This window comes from Mirounga leonina, unplaced genomic scaffold, assembly GCF_011800145.1.
Source record: "Mirounga leonina isolate KUSES-001 unplaced genomic scaffold, KU_Mleo_1.0 Mir_488, whole genome shotgun sequence".
Taxonomy (NCBI): Eukaryota; Metazoa; Chordata; class Mammalia; order Carnivora; family Phocidae; genus Mirounga; species Mirounga leonina.
In genome coordinates this window covers 8,616,946-8,633,742 of record NW_023270777.1, presented here as the reverse complement: position 1 = coordinate 8,633,742, position 16,797 = coordinate 8,616,946, and the positions used below count along the sequence as shown (strand labels likewise).

The following is a 16,797-nucleotide window of genomic DNA, read 5'->3' as shown; positions in this document are numbered from 1 at the left end:
GCAATGTCGGAGCTCCTTAAAACGATGATGTCGATTAAAAATGAGACTGAGTCTGCAGGTAACACATAAGACACGATGCACACAGACTCTTCACACAGTGTATTTCATCCTTGTGGAATCCCCTGGAGGGGTGAGAGGTGGGGTGCTGGGAGCTGGGGGTGCTCTGTTATCACTCAGGCTGGCACAGTGGGAATCGGCTTGGCTTCCCACGTTGCGGGCATACCCCAAGTCCTTTCTCTGTTGATCCCCGGTTCTCTGTGTTCGGGAGGGCCCCTTGGGATCACTGTGCTCTGGCAAGTACACAAAACAGGGTGCTGTCTCTTTAAGTAGTAGAGACTGAGAAGCTCTCAGGCCACCATGACATATCCCTGCATTGGACCAGCCCCTGAATAAACTGGAAAGACGCCTGGTCTGGCTTCAGTTACAGGGAGCACCACCAGGGAACATCTCAGGGAGCCTGGTTGCAAGCAGTGGGGCTTAGAGTCTGCCTGCTGGTCTCTCCGCCACCCTGTGGGGAGAGCCTTGCCTTGCCATCCCTTGTGTTTGACTGCAAAGAAACCCGCGTGGAGGAAGGGGTTACCCCATTTGGCCCGGTGAGTCTTCTTGGCAAACTGTCTCTCTGGATAGTGCGTGCTTATGCTTCTGGGAGAACTGCCTGATCCCTCATCCCCTGCAAACCAGGACTGGTAGGGATTGCAGTGGAAATGGTGTGCTGTGTTGCAATTGACGGAGAGTCAGAGGATGTTTTAAATCCTTGATGAAGAGCTGGCTGTATACTCTTGCTGGGGAGGGGAGAAGGACTATCTGAGAGCATCTAGGAAGCCCAGCGCATCCAGATTTGAAGGCAGAAAGGGGACCTGATGCTATTTCCCTGATGGGAAACAGCTCTGCACACATGGCTGTCAGGGAACCTCAGGCTGGGAAGCAGGTCAGGGAGAAGTTTCCACCTGTAGCAAAGCACTGGCCGGGCCCTGGGTATGGCCAAGCCTGGTCGACATTGCCCTGGGCAGTGTCTCCTTTCCTACCCTGGGAACTGGGCAGGCGAGAGGCAGTAAGGGCTGAACCAAAGGGTTCAGGTTCACGTGTTCTGAAACCCACGGCGCGGTATCACCTGCTCATGGACTAAAATATTGGGTTCACGGGAGAGGAAGAAACAAGCTGTGCTTTACAGTGTGTGTGCTTTTCTAGATGTATATACTTCATTAAAAAGTTTACTCGGAACAAAAAGAAAAGAAGAGAAAGAAAATCCCTAGTTCAATATGCTAATATTTGTGAAGTGCTTAGAATAGTCCTGGGGACATAGTGACCACATAGATGTTGGTTAAATAAACAAAATAAAAGTCTCAAATGGCATAAAGTGAGGCCATGATTCCTGGGGCACTGCTGACCTATAAAATGATCCAGGAGGAGAGAACACAGCGCTATTCCTCTGGTTGGTTTTTCTACTTGCATATGAACTTCAGACCTGTGGAATTTCTAAGCCATTTTAGCTGGGGCGGGGGGAGGGGGGGTGTCTGCCTTGCCTTGAGGGCTAAAGATGATATAATAATAACCAATGACAAATTACTGAGTCCTGGTCCCTATGTTCTAGGCATTATGCTAACTGCTTCACACACTTCATCCCCTTTACTCACCCCCATAAAATAGGCATTACCAGTCCTGCTTGCGGATAAGAAAATGGAAGCTCACTGAACTTCAGCCTTTCCCCCAAGTTCACAACCCTGAGTAACCAGGTTTGTCTCAGCCCAGAGCCGGAGCGCCTAAGCATTGCCCTCTTCCCCGTCTCCCAGATCATGCGTAAAGTCCTGCTAAAGTGCCAGCCACATAATGGGCATTGAGTGAAATTTTTACATGTCACCTTTTTAATCTCATAAGAATTTTTCAAAGACCATTGCTCAAGGAATATTTCAGATAATGTGCTTTTACTTAAAGATAAGAATATGCAATCGGCTCTCCTAAGCAGCTACGTCCAAAGAGTAAAATCCTATGGAACTGTTTGACTCATTTAGAGGGATAAGCTTTTATGACACAGGACACCAGCAGGAGACGTCTGTGTGCCCGGGTGTGCAAAAAGTGCTGCATTAGTAAGCAAAGACATTCAGAATCCACATTAAGGCTCCTTGTTGGCGCCTCAGGGCTCTCCCATCCGAGAGCCTTCCTTGGGCCCACCTGTGCCACGCCCAGCAGGGCTAGCCTCTCTCCGGGTGACGCTGGGCGGACCACGTTCAGGCGACTATGAATCAGCGGATTTCCCTAGCTGTTCTTCCCCCCACGTCCAGCGGCCGACTCCCCACCCTACGGCCCGGCACGCCGGCGGAGGCTGGGAGCCAGGCCAGGCGAACTTCGCCTGGAGCTTACCCGGTTGTGGTCTGGTTTTGCCCAGGCTAGGAGGAGCCAGACCGCCCCCCTCCCCGGGCACGCTGTTCTGTAGTCGGCGGGACTCTCCCTCCTCCCGCTAATTCTCACCCAAGCAGGGCCCGCCAGTGGGTCCCCTCGAGTCCCGGGAACCCGGCACACGGCCTAGGTGCAGACACCGACACGGCGGGCGGGCGCGGGGCAGGTGTGCCCGGCTGAAATGCCACGGCAGGCCAGGCGCGCCCGGACCCTAGAGGACAGGGACGCCTTCCAGCGCTCCAGTGTCAGCTTCCCCCCTTCCCGGAGGAGAGGACTCCAGCCTTGGCCCCCGCGTGGGCGCAGTCCGCGTGCGTGCGCCCCAAAGCCCAGCGCTGGGCACCGGCGGGGGCGACCTCGGGAGGGCTTTTCCCACGTGGCCTAGGGGGGCGGAGGGACCAGTTTATTGGCCAGCACTTGGGCTCCAGGACCTCGGGGAGCCAGAGGAAGCGGAGGTGAGAAAGCTCAGCTGCCGCCTAGTTTCGAGTAGAAGTCGCAGCGGTTTTGCGGGGATCGACTTTCTCCGGAGGCGCAGTGGAGGCCGAGTAACCGTCTCCTGCCCTCCCTCCCTCCTGCCCTCTCCCCTCCCCGAGGCCCGCCCCCCTGCACACGCTGACCCAGGGACACACCCTATTGCAGCGACGCAGACAGGGCGTAGTTCCCGTTAAAGGGGAACGCCGGGAGCCTCCCTCTGGCCCCTCGCTTCGCGCGCGCAGCCCGGCAGCGCAGCTCTCTTCGGGGACGCTATAGGCCGAGCGAACGCACGGAGTTGTTTGTGCCGGAGGCCCCTCTGAGGATCGGGGACAACCATCCCTTTGGGCTGTAAGTGCTTTGCTAGGGAAAGTGGGGATGGAGGAGAAACGTGGGCATCTTCCGTCGATGGTGCCAGAAAGCGCGGAGCAGGCGCGGGCTTTGGGCTGGTCAGGTCTCCGAGCTGTCTTTCCGAGCTCAGACAGACAGACCGCAGTCTGTCTTGTATAGTTCTTACGGGCTTTGTGGGAGATACGGCGTGGCTTGCCTTATGGTGCATAAGTCGTAAGGGGCGCGGGTGGTGGTGTCGGGATGTGGGGCAGGGGCTGAGCAGTTTTCGTCTCGCTGGAGAAGCGCCTACTTGGGGACTCATTGGCAAATTGGTTCCTGCGGTGGACACCTGGGGGGAGGGCTACTGGACCCCCGTGGTCCCCCAATTTCTAGCCACGTACCCTATATCCGATTATCCTTCTGTGTCCCTCCCCGGCTCTCGGAGCCACTGGATTTAATTTAAACCTTCTGGGAGACATCGGAAAACCGGGCTTATTTCTTCCCGTGCATTCCAGGGTTCTTTCGAATGTGTTGCTTATGGAGAGCAACGGAGGGGCCTGGTTACTGGGTACTTTTCTGAGTTACTGAAACGTCGTCTCCCTGGTCCAAGGCCCTGTACTGAAACGGTCCGCCCAAGTGCAGCAGGGTTTTCACAGCCATACGTATCCTCTAACGGTTCACCCGGGTCTTCAGTTCCCCAAGGTCTGTAAAATGAGGGGCTAGGACCGCACAACTGCGGAGGGAAGATGTCCTGCGGGCTCTGGCGGGCTGCATCTCTCCTGGGACTCAGCCCTTCATCCTCCGCCTCTCCTGCCCACCGGACGTCTGGCCCCCTCCATGGACGCTCCTGGGCGCGCGTCCCGGAGCGCCGCGGCTGGACGGGGTTGCGTCTCGGCTGTGCGTGCCGGCGGCGCGGCCGGGACCCCGGCGATCGGGCGAGGGGCCAGCCCGGGGGCGCAGGGCCCGGCGCGCCGGGGCCGCCTGGGGAAGCGCGCGGTGGGCGGGAAGCGCAGGGTCGGGCCGCTCTCCCCGCCACTCTTTCCTGCCCACGCTCCCCCGGCTCTGCGCCTCCTCTCCGGAGCCGCCCGTGCCGATGCCAGGCTGAGCTGGGGCCAGGACGGCTCCCCAGCGCTGGCAGAAGCCGGTGGAAACTCGGAGACTAACGGAATGCGGAGAGCACCGGGTCTGGGAAACCAGCTCGCAGCCGCGCGCGTCCCCAGGCCTCCGGCAGAAATGTGGGCGCCCACCCCCGGGCCCCCCACCTCCCCCTCCGTGAAGGGGAAAGGGGCACATTCTCCTCCTTCTGCCCCCTTCCCCACGTGGGGCTGGGCTCGGAGGCAACCCCGGGTGGGTGGAGGTGTGCCTCGTCCTTCGGGAAAACCCTGCCCTCCTGGGGTGACTTAGACGTGCGTACCCCTTGCTTTGTTCCCAAAGCCGCAGGCGGGCCCGGCGGCTGCCGGGCGGGGATGCTGCGGCCGGCTGCTGCCCTCTCTCGGCCGGCCGCCGGGAGGCGTGCGGGCGCCCGGGGCCGGGCCAGGCGGGCGGGCGGGCGCGGTGCCAGCCCCCTGCGTTCCGCCGGCGCCGGGACCCTCCCTCCGCGCGCTCCTCCTCCCTCGCTCGCTCGCGCCAGTCGGTTCGGCCTCACGTCCAGCTTCGGCTCTCTTTCCTGGCAGGCAGGAACTCCGCTGAGCGCAACTTGCCGCCAGAATGCTCCTCCTGTTGCTGGGCATCATCGTCCTCCACGTCGCAGTGCTGGTGCTGCTCTTCGTCTCCACGATTGTCAGCGTGAGTGGCGGGGGGCGGGCGGGGCACCCCGAGCTCCCCCCTCCCCCCCCCAGTGCTGCGGCCTCCCCCCGGCGATTCCGGCTGTACTCCCCCTAGTTCAGCGCCGCCGTGTTATTTGCAGACAACGTGAGGTCTCAGACGTCCCCGCGGGCGTTTTGCAGTTTCTGGCAATCTGCCCCCTTTCAGTTGTTTTGAGAAAACCGGAGCAGATTCAGGGGTAGGAAGGAAGCAATCGCTGGACTAGGTTAGCTGCGCAGGCCTCCATTTAAGCCAAATTTCGGTGCGGAGCCAGGGCTCCCCGACCTTCATTTGATGGGATTGCTTAGCATTTTTTTTTCTCGCTGTAGATTCGTTGAGGAAGGAAGCGGAGTATTTACGGAGTTTTGTTTTTCTCCACATGTCATAGGGTCAGATGGACGGCTGAGTTCATACAACACCCCTGGAGGGCTGGATATTGGAAGGTTAACATGGGCTCTTCCAGAAAAGAGTTCACAGTCCTGGGTCTGCTTTGTGATGTGGACCCAGCGCCTTCCACTATTAAGCCTCCACTCTAGGAACAGGTTATCAGGGTATAACTTGGGTCACAGAACCACCCAACGTCAAGCACATTCGATCTGAAACTATGACTGTGGCTTTAACTTCTTAGTGTAAGGCAAATTCCAGGCACGCTATTCCCCTCTGTTTCAAAGGTTGAGAGATAATTACGTCGGAATGAGAAATATTGATGTTGGGGGCTTGTGGGTTGTTCTATCATTTGTAAGCGTCTTTACAGCATCTTAATTAATCTTGTCGGATTAATAGGAATTATGGGTAAGGAGAGAGGCTCAGAGGGGTGGTACTTTGGGGGAGCGACACTCAGGAGATCAGGGAGGGGAGCGGGCTTGAATGCAGGTGTCCTGGGCTCAGTCCGAGGCTCCTTCTACCATAGTACATACTTCTGCATCTACTGGCTTATACGCCTGTGTGATGCTTTCACTTGCAAACACTGGGCCTCCCTGAGCCAGACCCCCACCTCTCTGCCTTTCCTTCGCACCCCCCCAGCTTGTCTGATTTAAGATGTCTGGTTCTTTCTAGCAATGGATCGTGGGCAATGGACACGCAACCGACCTCTGGCAGAACTGCAGCACGTCTTCCCCGGGCAACGTCCACCACTGTTACTCATCATCCGCGAACGGTGAGACTGGGTTTTTGCTCCACACGCTTGTCTTGGTCTGTGGGTGCCGTGTTTCTCAGTCCAGACCCGGAAACACTCGTTCTTGGAAGACACAGCTCTAGCGTTGTTGCTGGGGCGGGGCGGAATGTAGCGGGGGACCAGGAATCCAAGACTAAAGGAGAGGAGCAGAAGTTTCCCCGGCTAAGCCAAGACCCTGGGTGTCATTGTACATTATCTCTTCCCGGAAAGATGCCCTAGAGCTCCCCCTTATCACTTGATGTAAAGCTCCTTGTGAGCAAAGAAATGCAGACACAGATAGGCAACGGAGGCCGCTGCATGGCAAGACTTTAGGCTAACCCCATTGGGACTTTGGATCCAACTGGCATCTTTGCTCTGCTGGCTGTCTCTATCCAGAAATGTCCTGCCTCTGCCTGTTTCGGTGACGGTCCCAAGGGTAGTCTTTGGTCCAGCTGTTGGCCCCCCATTTACAAGACTGCTTTTCTAGGTCGTGGGCCTCCCTGCTGCCATTTAGCATCGGAACCTTTGAGTGTTTCCTTGTGGCAAGATGGGGCCTCGAAGCTATTTGCAGAACGCTAAACCGAGCCTGGGAGGGCCCTCCATCCGGAGGACTGTGTTTCTCCTCTGTCCTCCGCGTCATTGCTTGTGAGATACTTGAAACCAGGCTTACTTGGATTCAAGTGAAGGGGATAATTGACAGTGAAGTACCCACTAGACACCTCAATACTCAGAGGGAGCAGTACTCAGCAGGGAGTCTTGTGTCTTTGGACGTGGAGAGGCCAAGGTAAAGAGGGTGCATTCTTTTGGGTGGCTGGGTGCTGTTCAGTGGCATCGTGGCCCCTGGGAGGGGCCGCAGTGCTTGGTGTTGAGGACAAAGTGGGCTTGGCTTGGTACAGTCTCATGTTTCAAAGGGTATGTCCTCAGCCTGGAGGGGGCAGTCATTGTAGGATGGGCAGAGAGAGCTTTCTTGACATGCTGAGTTTTAAAAGGCCAATAGAGTACGGCTTTCATTGTTGCTGAAGGTGCTCATGATCCAGTATCTCTGTTGAAGATGCTCCAACCGATGAGAGAGACCGATTTAGACCCAGCGCAATAAAGCGGGCAGTGAAGGGACCCTTCGTTCTAGCTTTGCACAATGCAGTTTCCTTGCTGGGCTTTGCCTCCTGTGGGCTTGGCACCCAATAATACCCAAGCTGTCACCGAAACATTACAAAGCAAACATCTCGAGCCTCAGTATAAGGAGAAAGTGCTAGACTAGTTATTTGGTAGTTTCTGTGGGGAGGATAGGCAAGGAATAGAAAACCCTGCTTTATGTTCTCATTTTCCTTGGGGAGAAGAAAAGAAAGGACTCTCTCTGTCATTTTTTTTCTCGGGAGTGCATGAAAGATACTGAATTAAAAACATCCCAGAGGGTGCACAGTGAGTTTGCATGGTGCGTTGGCAACCAGACAAATGGAATGAAATACTCATATGCGTGCCTGAGAATGTGGCCATAGCCCTGCTTGTCCCCAAAGCCGCAGGATCCGGTGTCTCCCCCTTTCAGGGTCTGGCTCAAGTTCCCTGAAGCCTCGGGGAGGGAGGCGCCCCGCTCGCTACTGACACCTGGTGGTCACAAGTGGTGATGCGGCCCAAAAGGGTGGCTTTCGCCGAGGAGGGGCGTGTCCACAGGCGCCCCTCCCAAGTGGCATTGGCCATGTGGGGTTGGCACGGACGGGGGCAGAGGAGCAGCCCTCTAAACTGTGCTCCCACCGTGTTTGGGAAGAAGGGCGCTCTTACCTCGGGGCCTGTTCATCTCAAAGAGGGACCAGTGTTACTTTCATCAGGAAACCTCTCGTCTCTTAACTGGCTCTTTATGTGCCAAGCTCATTCTTTGGGTTCATTGACAATGACTTTGGGGTCTTTCTTGTGGGCTCCCAAATCCACGTGGTTGCTTTGCGGGGGGAGCATGGGTTCTCTTCCACATCTGCTTTCTCAGATGTTTTGAGGGAATCTGGGCACGCCCTTAAGTAAGCTGGGTTTGTTTGGATTTGAGCTTCTTCTACGTTAGAAGTTTCCATGGAAGCTTCCCCAGCAGCTGTTAACTCTGCTGACGTCCCCCTGGTGGGTCAGCTCCGATGGGGGGCAGAATCCTCTGGGCCTCCTTTGCCTTGCTGATCCAGCTGAAGAATCTCCGTGGCAAACAGTGGGCGCAAAAATATATAATTACAAAACTTAGATGCCCTTTATGAATGAAACTATATTAAGTTGTGAGCCACCGACTTTGGTCCTCGATGGCCCTCAGGATGTTCCAAACATACTTTTTATGGATGTGATCAAAAGCAACTCGCTATTGATACCCATTTGCAAAGAGCATGTTGCAAGTGTGTTATGTGAACCGATGTTGGTTGATCTGGCTTGCTAATTTTTCCCGAAGGGGCTCGTGTTTGTAAGTATGGGGCCAGAGCGTGGCCCCTCTCGGAGCCAGGAGTGGGGGGGGTGGTTACCGTGCACTTCGTCTTCTGCATGGACGGTGCCCCTCGCTCACCACGTTAACCTCATGGTGGTCAAACCGCTGTGTTATGTAGTTGGAAGGCGATGTCTCAGATCTTTCCCCCTAACTACCCCTTGCTATTAGAAGTGGTTTCAGATTTCTTATGAGCTGCCCTCAACCCTGCCTGTCTTCGTATTTTCTGAACATATTTACACACCTTCTGGCTCCATCCTGAACCTGGCTGCAGGTCGAGATGAAAGAGCTTTCATGGGTCCTATGCATCATCACCTAGCTTTGAATGCCACTTGGACCCAGGGAATACAGGGCCTTGGAAACTGGGGACCTTGCCCTTGAGGGTCCTGAGCCTCTTTGAGGAGCCAAGGGATAAGTGTGGAAGGATGAGTCACTGTGAAGGCAGTAGAGGCCAGATGCCCAAGGAGTGGGGGCAGGCAGGCAGGACCAGAGTTCAGGGGGGGAAGTGGAAGAGAAGTCTTGTGTGGGAGGTGGGATTTGATCCATCCTCCAGAGGATGGGCAGGATTTAAATAAATACAGGCAAGGAGGAGGATATTCCCTGTCCAGGCAATGACGTGACCACCAGCAAGGGGACAGCAATGCAGGGGGAACGTGTCGGACCCATCGGCTAGTATTCCGGTTAGGATTAAGATTGACTGCATGTAACAGAACATCTTCAAGGGGCAGGGGCTTAAATAAGATCGTTTATGGCACTTGTATGAAAGCGTCAGAGACCCAGGCACTTTCTAGCTCCTTTCTTCGCCATCTCTTAGATTTGGTCCTCATCCTCACAGACTAAGGGGCTGCTGGAGCTCCAGCCATCTCATCCACGCTTCAGGCAGCAGGGTGGAGAAAAGAGGAGGAGAAGAATGTGTGCCCTTCCCTTTTCATGAAATGTCTCCACATAGACCACACACTTCTTTTTCTAGCTTTTACAGGAACTTAGTCACGGCAGCCACACCTAGTTAACAAGGGAGGCCGAGAATGTAATCATTTGGCCTCGTGGGAAGCATGGCTTCTCAATTCCTAGAAATTTCATAGCAAGCACTTCTCCGTAAGCCTGGCTTGAAACACTTCTCTCCAGGACTTTGACCATCCCCCCACTCTGTACCCGTTCATACTGTTTTACCATAGCTCTGCTGGGTCCTATGCGGTTTCCGAGCAGAGCCCCATTATTTTAGGATTATTCAAATATTTCATCTCTCCTCTGTCCTGGGCTCCATCAGCCGCCCCACCATTCTGACAGAGCCCCATATCGGAAAGTGTATAACCCTTAGACTTCCCTCTGTTTCTCTCCGTCTCCCATCATTAAGTCTTATTTAAGTCTTGTTTCATGATGTCTTTGGGATCTTTGTTTTCTTCCAGCCTTGACTTCTCTTCTGAACTGCAGACCTGCATATCCAGCCATCTACTAGATATTTCCACAGGGATGTCTCAGAGGCGCGCCCGAACTAGTCAGTCTGCATCCTCTTCCACCGAACCTACCTCTTTGATAGTTTCTAGGATTTGAATGGCCCGCCCCAGCCATTGACCATTCCCTTGTGGGTCGCCATGCCTGCAGGACTTATCAGAGCCCTAACCCTTCACCTTGCTTGTTTCTTTGTAACTCATGTTTCACATCGAATCCGGGGTGATATTTTTAAAAATACAAAGCCAGGCCTATGGCTCTGGATTTGAAGACTTTCAGAGGCCTCTCCTTGGTCTTAATCTTCAGATGGAGATCTTTACCAAATCCCAAAGGATCTACCTGAATGATCTGTTCCCATGAAACCTCATCTTCCCTCGCTTCTCCCTCCCTCATCTTGGAGTGTTAGCCTCCTCTTACTTCCTTGATCATGAACTTCCCATCTCAAGGTCCCCCCTCTCTCCCTTTCTCCCTTCCTCTGTTCTTTGGTGCCCAGCAGCTTGCTGGATTGCTGGATGCTTACCCTGTACCAGGTACTATTGTAGACGCTGAGAATGCAAGAGTGAGCAAGAGTTTGCATTTTAACAGGTGAAATAAACAGCCAAGAAACATGGATAATTTGGGGAAGCCCTCGGAACTACAAAGAGAACGAAACAGGCTAATGTGTCATGAGGGATTGGGGTAGAGAAGGGAGCCTTTTGCAGGAGTGACCCCTTGAGGATGACCAGGAGTCAGCTGTATGAACATCTGGGGAAGGTTCCAGGCAGAGGGGCCATCCATTACGGGCTCTCTGGGCAAGGAAGGGGCCTGGCAGCGTTGAGGGGCTGAGGGCAGGCCAGACAGTGGGAAGACAGAGGGTGAGGGGTAGAAGAGCACGCCGGCCTGTAGATCCTTCTAGACCTTAGTAAGCAGTTTGGTCCATATGGGTGCTTTTCTACTTTTTACAGTCTCATTTAGCCTTGCTGTGTTTTATATGCATCTCTGTCCATTTTATTCCAAGTTGCAGGAGCAGTCCGGATCATTTATAAGACAGAACACATCAGAAATCTTGCACAGTAGAAATGCACTGATGTGCGTTTCGGGTCATTATCCCGAGACATGGGATTCTTACCACTTTCATCATTGCTTTTCTTTCCCTCTGCCACGTTGCCCATCTTCCTCATTGAGATCTTTTATTTTCACACAAAATCCCGTAGGGATTTACCTATTTCCCATTTAATTTTCAAAATAGCCATAAATGTTATTTCGTGGTAGGAAATTAGTATCTGGTAACAAATCGGTTCTTTCCGCTTTGAGTAAGAAAGCGGAGCCTCAGGGTATGGCAGGCAGGGCCCGTGGGGCGGCGTCCATATCAGCAGACATCCATCCAGAGACAGAGGAGGCCGGTTTCTAGAGCCCTGGTTTTCAAACTAATGAGATCTAAGCAGCTCCGGCTGGGATCTGGGGAGCAGGGGCGATGCACCAAGCCTTCTCCCCAAATCTGAAGGCGCCTGTCTCCTTAGAGCCCTTGTGCCATCGCCATGAGTGAGTTTAAAGTCTACTGACCCAGAAAGTTCGGCAAAACGTGCCTCGAATTGACCAAACTAATGCTTTTTGTTTTGAACTCTCCATATTCTGCACATTTTAGGGCCAAATACACACTGGCATTCTCCCCTTCTTTGTTTTATCTGTGTGTACCTGGTGGGTAGCCCAATGGGTCAGAGTTCTGGAGCTGGGCTGGAGCCGGGATCTCAAGCCAAGAAAGTGAGCAGTCAATGCTTTTCCTTTCCATTCTAAGCAACGATGGCAACAACGAACTCAAGGCAATCAGGTGGTGGCCAGCGTTAGACTGATGCTTTGGATTGAAAATCAGAAAAATATAAATGTTGCCAGTCTCAGAAGCCCCTAGCTTGAGCCTCGGTGGTCACTTGTCGTCTGTGTCTTCCTTGACTCCAGATTTCTCTCTCTCTTTTTTTTATCCGTTTGGTGGCCTCGTCATTTCAGCAAGGGCATCAGACCATTTCCTCGTCTGTGGCTCAGCTCTTGGTCAGATTTTAGAGAACACAGGAGGCCCTCTGCATTTATGGGTTCATGTTTTGCAATTTAAAATCTTTGTGGCTCTCTGGGCCAACCCACAATCTCTGCCCAAGTAACGGCTCTTGATTTTACAGGCCCTTGTGGGTTGCTGAGGCCCTGCCAGGCGAGGGAGGTACAAGGGATGGGATGTGGTGTCAGAATGCTAATGTTGCAACCTGCAAAGTTTCTCATTAGGTGCCAACATCCAGGAGTTAATTCTACATGCTTGTTCAAACCTGGGTCTGAACCACAGGGCCCTTGAAACTCAGTCTTTGCTTCTTCAGAAATTTAAATTGCATTCCCAGGATTCCAGCAGAGTCAAGAAAGCATTTCTTGTATTTCAGGAGCAGGGATGGGCTGTCATGGGGCCTGAGGTTGTGGGTGTTGGTTTTCAGTGCCCGAGAGAAGGATGTCTGGCACAAAACCTCCTCTGAATGTGTCGTCATGGACACACACATAGACTCCCAATGTTGGCAGGGACCTGGGAGGTCATCAAGTCCATCCCTCTCTCCCGCCACACCTTGCTTCAGACTCTCTCCACTAAGCCCATCCCATGTTCATCCTACCAGTGATGGGGAACTCACTACCTTTCAAGAGAGCCTCTTTCATTTTCGAAGAGCTAACAGCATGGTCCCTTCATTTACATTCCTCAAATATATTGAGCGCATCCACACGCCGACCACACAGAGCTGAACAAGAAAGACCAAGCTGTTGCTCTAGTGGGGCTCATGGTGACTTGGGGGGACACCCAGAATATACAATAAATACTCAAGTGTGGAGAGTGGAAAGGATTCTGAAGGAGACAGAGTGATGACATAGAAAGTCGCCAAGGTTGGGGGAGCTGGTTACAGAAGGCATCTTCCTTCCCTGTCTTGTGGATGGACACCAGGGGGACCGGTCACGGGAAGAATCACAGGAAGAATATTCCAGGAGGTAATGGAAAGAGTCCAGTGTGGCTGAGTGTGCTGGCTGGAGGAAGGGATGGGAGGGAGGGCAAGAAAGAAAGGCACAGGGTCCAGAGCTGAGTGTTGGGATACCCCAGTGAGTAAATGGGTTGCGGGAAGTTAGCAGAAGGGACAGGGAAAGAGTGGCCAGTGATATGGGAGAGGTGCCTTGAGGTATTGTCACGAAGCGGTGTCTCTGTTAGACCCAAGTCTGTCCCCTCTTAGGTCCGCTCATTTCTGACTGCTTCCTTCCTGCCTGATGTGCTAGATTGGGGTTTGACCAGGTTTAAACTTCTGAAGGGTCCCTAGGCTGACTTCAAATATTCCGAGACCCCAGTTTTGTCTTAGAGACTCTCCCCTTGTCTGGGTGATGCTTCCTTCCTTCAGTGGCTTTGGAAGTCCCAGCCACGTCATGTTCTCCCTCTAGAGAGAGCGGGCATGAGCCTCTTCTTGCCCCGCCAGAAGCTGGGGCGGTGGTTTGGCTTTGCCAGGTCGATGAGCAGAGAAGTGGGGGGACCCCATTACCTCGCCACACCATTCTCCCTCCTCCCTCCCTAGCTTCTGTGAATTCTAAACCTAAAGAAAGGCGGTAGGGTCATTTAATTCATTAGATTTCAAACACATTATTGAACCTCTCAGGATCCCCCGTGTGTTATGGTGGAAAACCCAATAGATTAGACCTCAGGAGTCCTTGCTTTTTTTTTTTTTTTTTTGCCCTGGGCCTGCCTCTAACAAACTGAGAACCTGGGGCAGGTGCTCTGGTTGTCTAGCAGAACGAGCATGGAGGTAAGGCCTGGATTTGGCACGTACCACATCATGTCCTGGGGCCTCTTCGTATTCAGGATATAATTGTGACATGGTGGGGGAGTGTCCTGAGTTGGGGTGGCCTCTGAGCTGGGCCTTGGGAATTAGGTAGAATTTCAGTAGCTGTGCAGGGGAGAGTAGGGCATTGTGCTAGGGGAAGGGAAGGTGGGTTAATGTGCCTGGTGGGGTAGGGGCTCCATTCTAGCTCTTAATCGCCGTGACGCTTGGCCTTTTCGGAAACACTTCCAGGATTAAAAGGAGAGGGGGCTTCTGATTATTGTATGGAGATGGAGATTATATGGTGATTATTATATGGAGAATGCCTTTCAAACCCAAAGATCCTGAGAATAACGCAGGCATCCCCCTCCTCTCCAGTACTCTCGTGGATAATACAGCTCTTAAGCAATGCCTTTCTGTCCTCGACTGCCATTTTTCCTGCCAAACCCAGTGGTTCCAAGAGGTCTGTTCTTAAAACAAAACAAAAAAGTTTTCTGATGAGTCAGTTTGAATAATACAAAAATTCGAAAGTTAAGAAGGCTTCTTCTTATATGGCAAGAATTCCCTTAGTCTTTAGTATTTCATTGCACATTGTAATTAACATCTAAGGAGGGACGATAATGGACTTGACCATGCAACCCAGTCCCTCTGTTTTCGTTTTTTTTAATCAGTTGAGCGGTCCCACAACAATTCTTTGAGAAACACAGCCTAGCCTAACCCGATCCTCTAGTTACTAGAGTTTTCTAACCGGAAAATAAAGGAAACCTCCAGCAGCTTCCTATTTTCAGGTACCTTCCATCCTGTATTATACATTATATTTCCTTTTCAAGCCCCAGGACTAGTTAGCAGAGTAAGACTGTAGGTTTCAAACCACACATGTAAGTTAGACTCTGAAAGACTCCTTCCTGTGTCTACCACTGAGCCTTTTAATTAGGAGTGCGGTTAATTGATTCTGTCAGGTTTAGCTGAAACACCTTGACGTGAAGTTTCTTTCTGTGGGTTTTGCTCTGGTTAATATGCCCTCTACGAATATGTAGAAGATCTTCCTCCCATGTGGCCTTCCTCGGCTCTGTGAGCTCCGGGCCACGGTCTGTGGGCTGAGCGCCCACACGCAGCTTTCCCCCTCTGGTTTGCATCCAGCCTGAGACCTGAACCCCCCTTCAGAGCTGTCAGCTTTGTCTGGAAGGGGATGAAACTGAAGCCCCCAGGGCGGGGGACCCACGCTGGGCCCTGCACGTGCTTCAGCTGGTGGGCGAAGCGTAAGTGCCTTTTAAAGGCCACATTGTTGAGGATGGAGGCCTCTTGGTAAGTCAGCTATTCCTGGAATGACATTCCTACTCAGAAGTAAGGAAAATGGCAGTGTGTGATGGCAGGTGGGTGGGGCAGTTTGAGGGTGGGGAGCCAGGCCCTGTTGGTCCCGTGCTTTTTTAATTTTAATTTTTTTAAATTATGATTTTTGTTTTTTCGGTCGTCCCCTCCAATGGTCTCTTTCTTCGAGGCTTTATCCTCTCCTGGCCTTCCCGTTGTGTGCCGACTTTCCCGCACCTGTCCTTCCTCTCCTTTCCAAGAAAACCCGTTCTCTTGATTGAGTCAGAAGGCTTTTAGGAGTCACTCGGAGTCCCCGCGGGGCCGGGGATGGGAGGGGCAGGTGGCTCTGCGCTGGTAATGAAGGATGCGGAAGGCCTCGGATGATCTGGCACATTTCGAAGTAGCTTCATCCTCTCTGAGCCCGTAGCTCACTGGACTGCAGGCCTGGGCTAAGAATACAACTGCGGGGGCAGATGTCCTTCCTTCACTACTTAGCTGCCACGGTAGCAGGAATCTGACCTTGAGGCGAGCTTTGATCATTGAGTAACTCAAGCTTGCCCTTATCTGCTGGGGGAGCGGGGTCTGCCTGCAGCTGCAGCCCATGTCAGAAAAGTGTCAGCAGCCCCTGGACCTGGCACTCTGATTAGAACCGAGCCTGCAGAGAGTTTTAGGGCGTTTAATTCCTATGCTCTGCACCAAGGTTGGAGATTAAAACGTTGCCACGGGGAATTCCACAAATATTTACCCAGGCATCCACCTGGGGCCAGCCACTGAGTGGGGCCTGGAGGATGACCGTGGGTGCTCATTAGTGGCTCAGCGAATGATCACAAACTTGCAAGTGGAGAGAAAGTGTCTCCCTGCCCTGGGGCTTGGATAGGAGCTCAGATTTGCCCCTTGGAATATTGGTGTCGTGTTAGGTTTGCTCCGTATAAAACAGGTTTGTCATTGAGAGCTCCGTCCCTTACATCAGATGTCTCTCTACTGATTTTGTAAGTCAGGCGTTATTGGATGAGTGGGCCCCACCCGTTCATTTACATACTGACTAAGACCGATTTTGTGCTAAGATGCCAAGACCAAGGAAAGGCCACGGAGACCCTACCTTGACCTGCAAAGCCGAACATGGTCACAATCTGCCTCTTTCCAGATAATTTGCAAATACTTGCAAATGCTTTCGGAGCTCTGGTTGGTGCCCTAATCATGTGGCTTGCGCGAACGCTGTGGTCCCCACGTATCATTACCTGAGTGACCCAGCCAAATCTACCCCGGAGAAACCGTACCCTGCAATAGTCCGTAAACACTTATTTGCCCCGGTCCTCAACATCAGCTTTTTAAATGGGGTGATTCGTATCATCCTCCGACAGAGCTTTCCTATCAGCTTGTTTGATCATTGCGATAGCCCTACGAGATAGTTGGTATGTCACTGTCAGAGAAGAGAAATTCAAAGGCTGAACACATGCCTAAGTGGCAAGTGAAGCCGGTGGTGAGCAGAAGTAGGTGGCAGAACCATCCCCTGGGCTGTGGTGAGTAGAGTGCCTGGCTGCCCAGCACTTAGGCTTGGCTCGAGTCCTCATATGGGATCAAACACCTGTCATGCCCCAAGCTCCTGGGGCATGAATAATTCAGCCAGCCTGTCGAAGCTGGGATGGAGTCTG

General features: G+C 52.9%; 1 protein-coding gene across 3 annotated transcripts in view; it reads left to right on the top strand.

Annotated features, from left to right (window-relative positions):
* Positions 1-430: 430 nt before the first annotated feature.
* Positions 431-16,797, top strand: part of PMP22 (peripheral myelin protein 22) — a 30,844-nt gene continuing 14,477 nt past the window's right edge. Inside the window, exons 1-3 of one of the 3 annotated variants that reach the window (XM_034989638.1) lie at positions 431-593; positions 4,866-4,977; positions 6,052-6,151. In XM_034989638.1, the coding sequence (XP_034845529.1) occupies positions 4,900-4,977; positions 6,052-6,151 (178 nt within the window). In that variant the 5' untranslated portion in view covers positions 431-593; positions 4,866-4,899. Of the gene's footprint in view, positions 594-3,070; positions 3,214-4,865; positions 4,978-6,051; positions 6,152-16,797 lie in introns of those variants that run through there. The other 2 variants (XM_034989639.1, XM_034989637.1) reach the window with 2 other exon arrangements.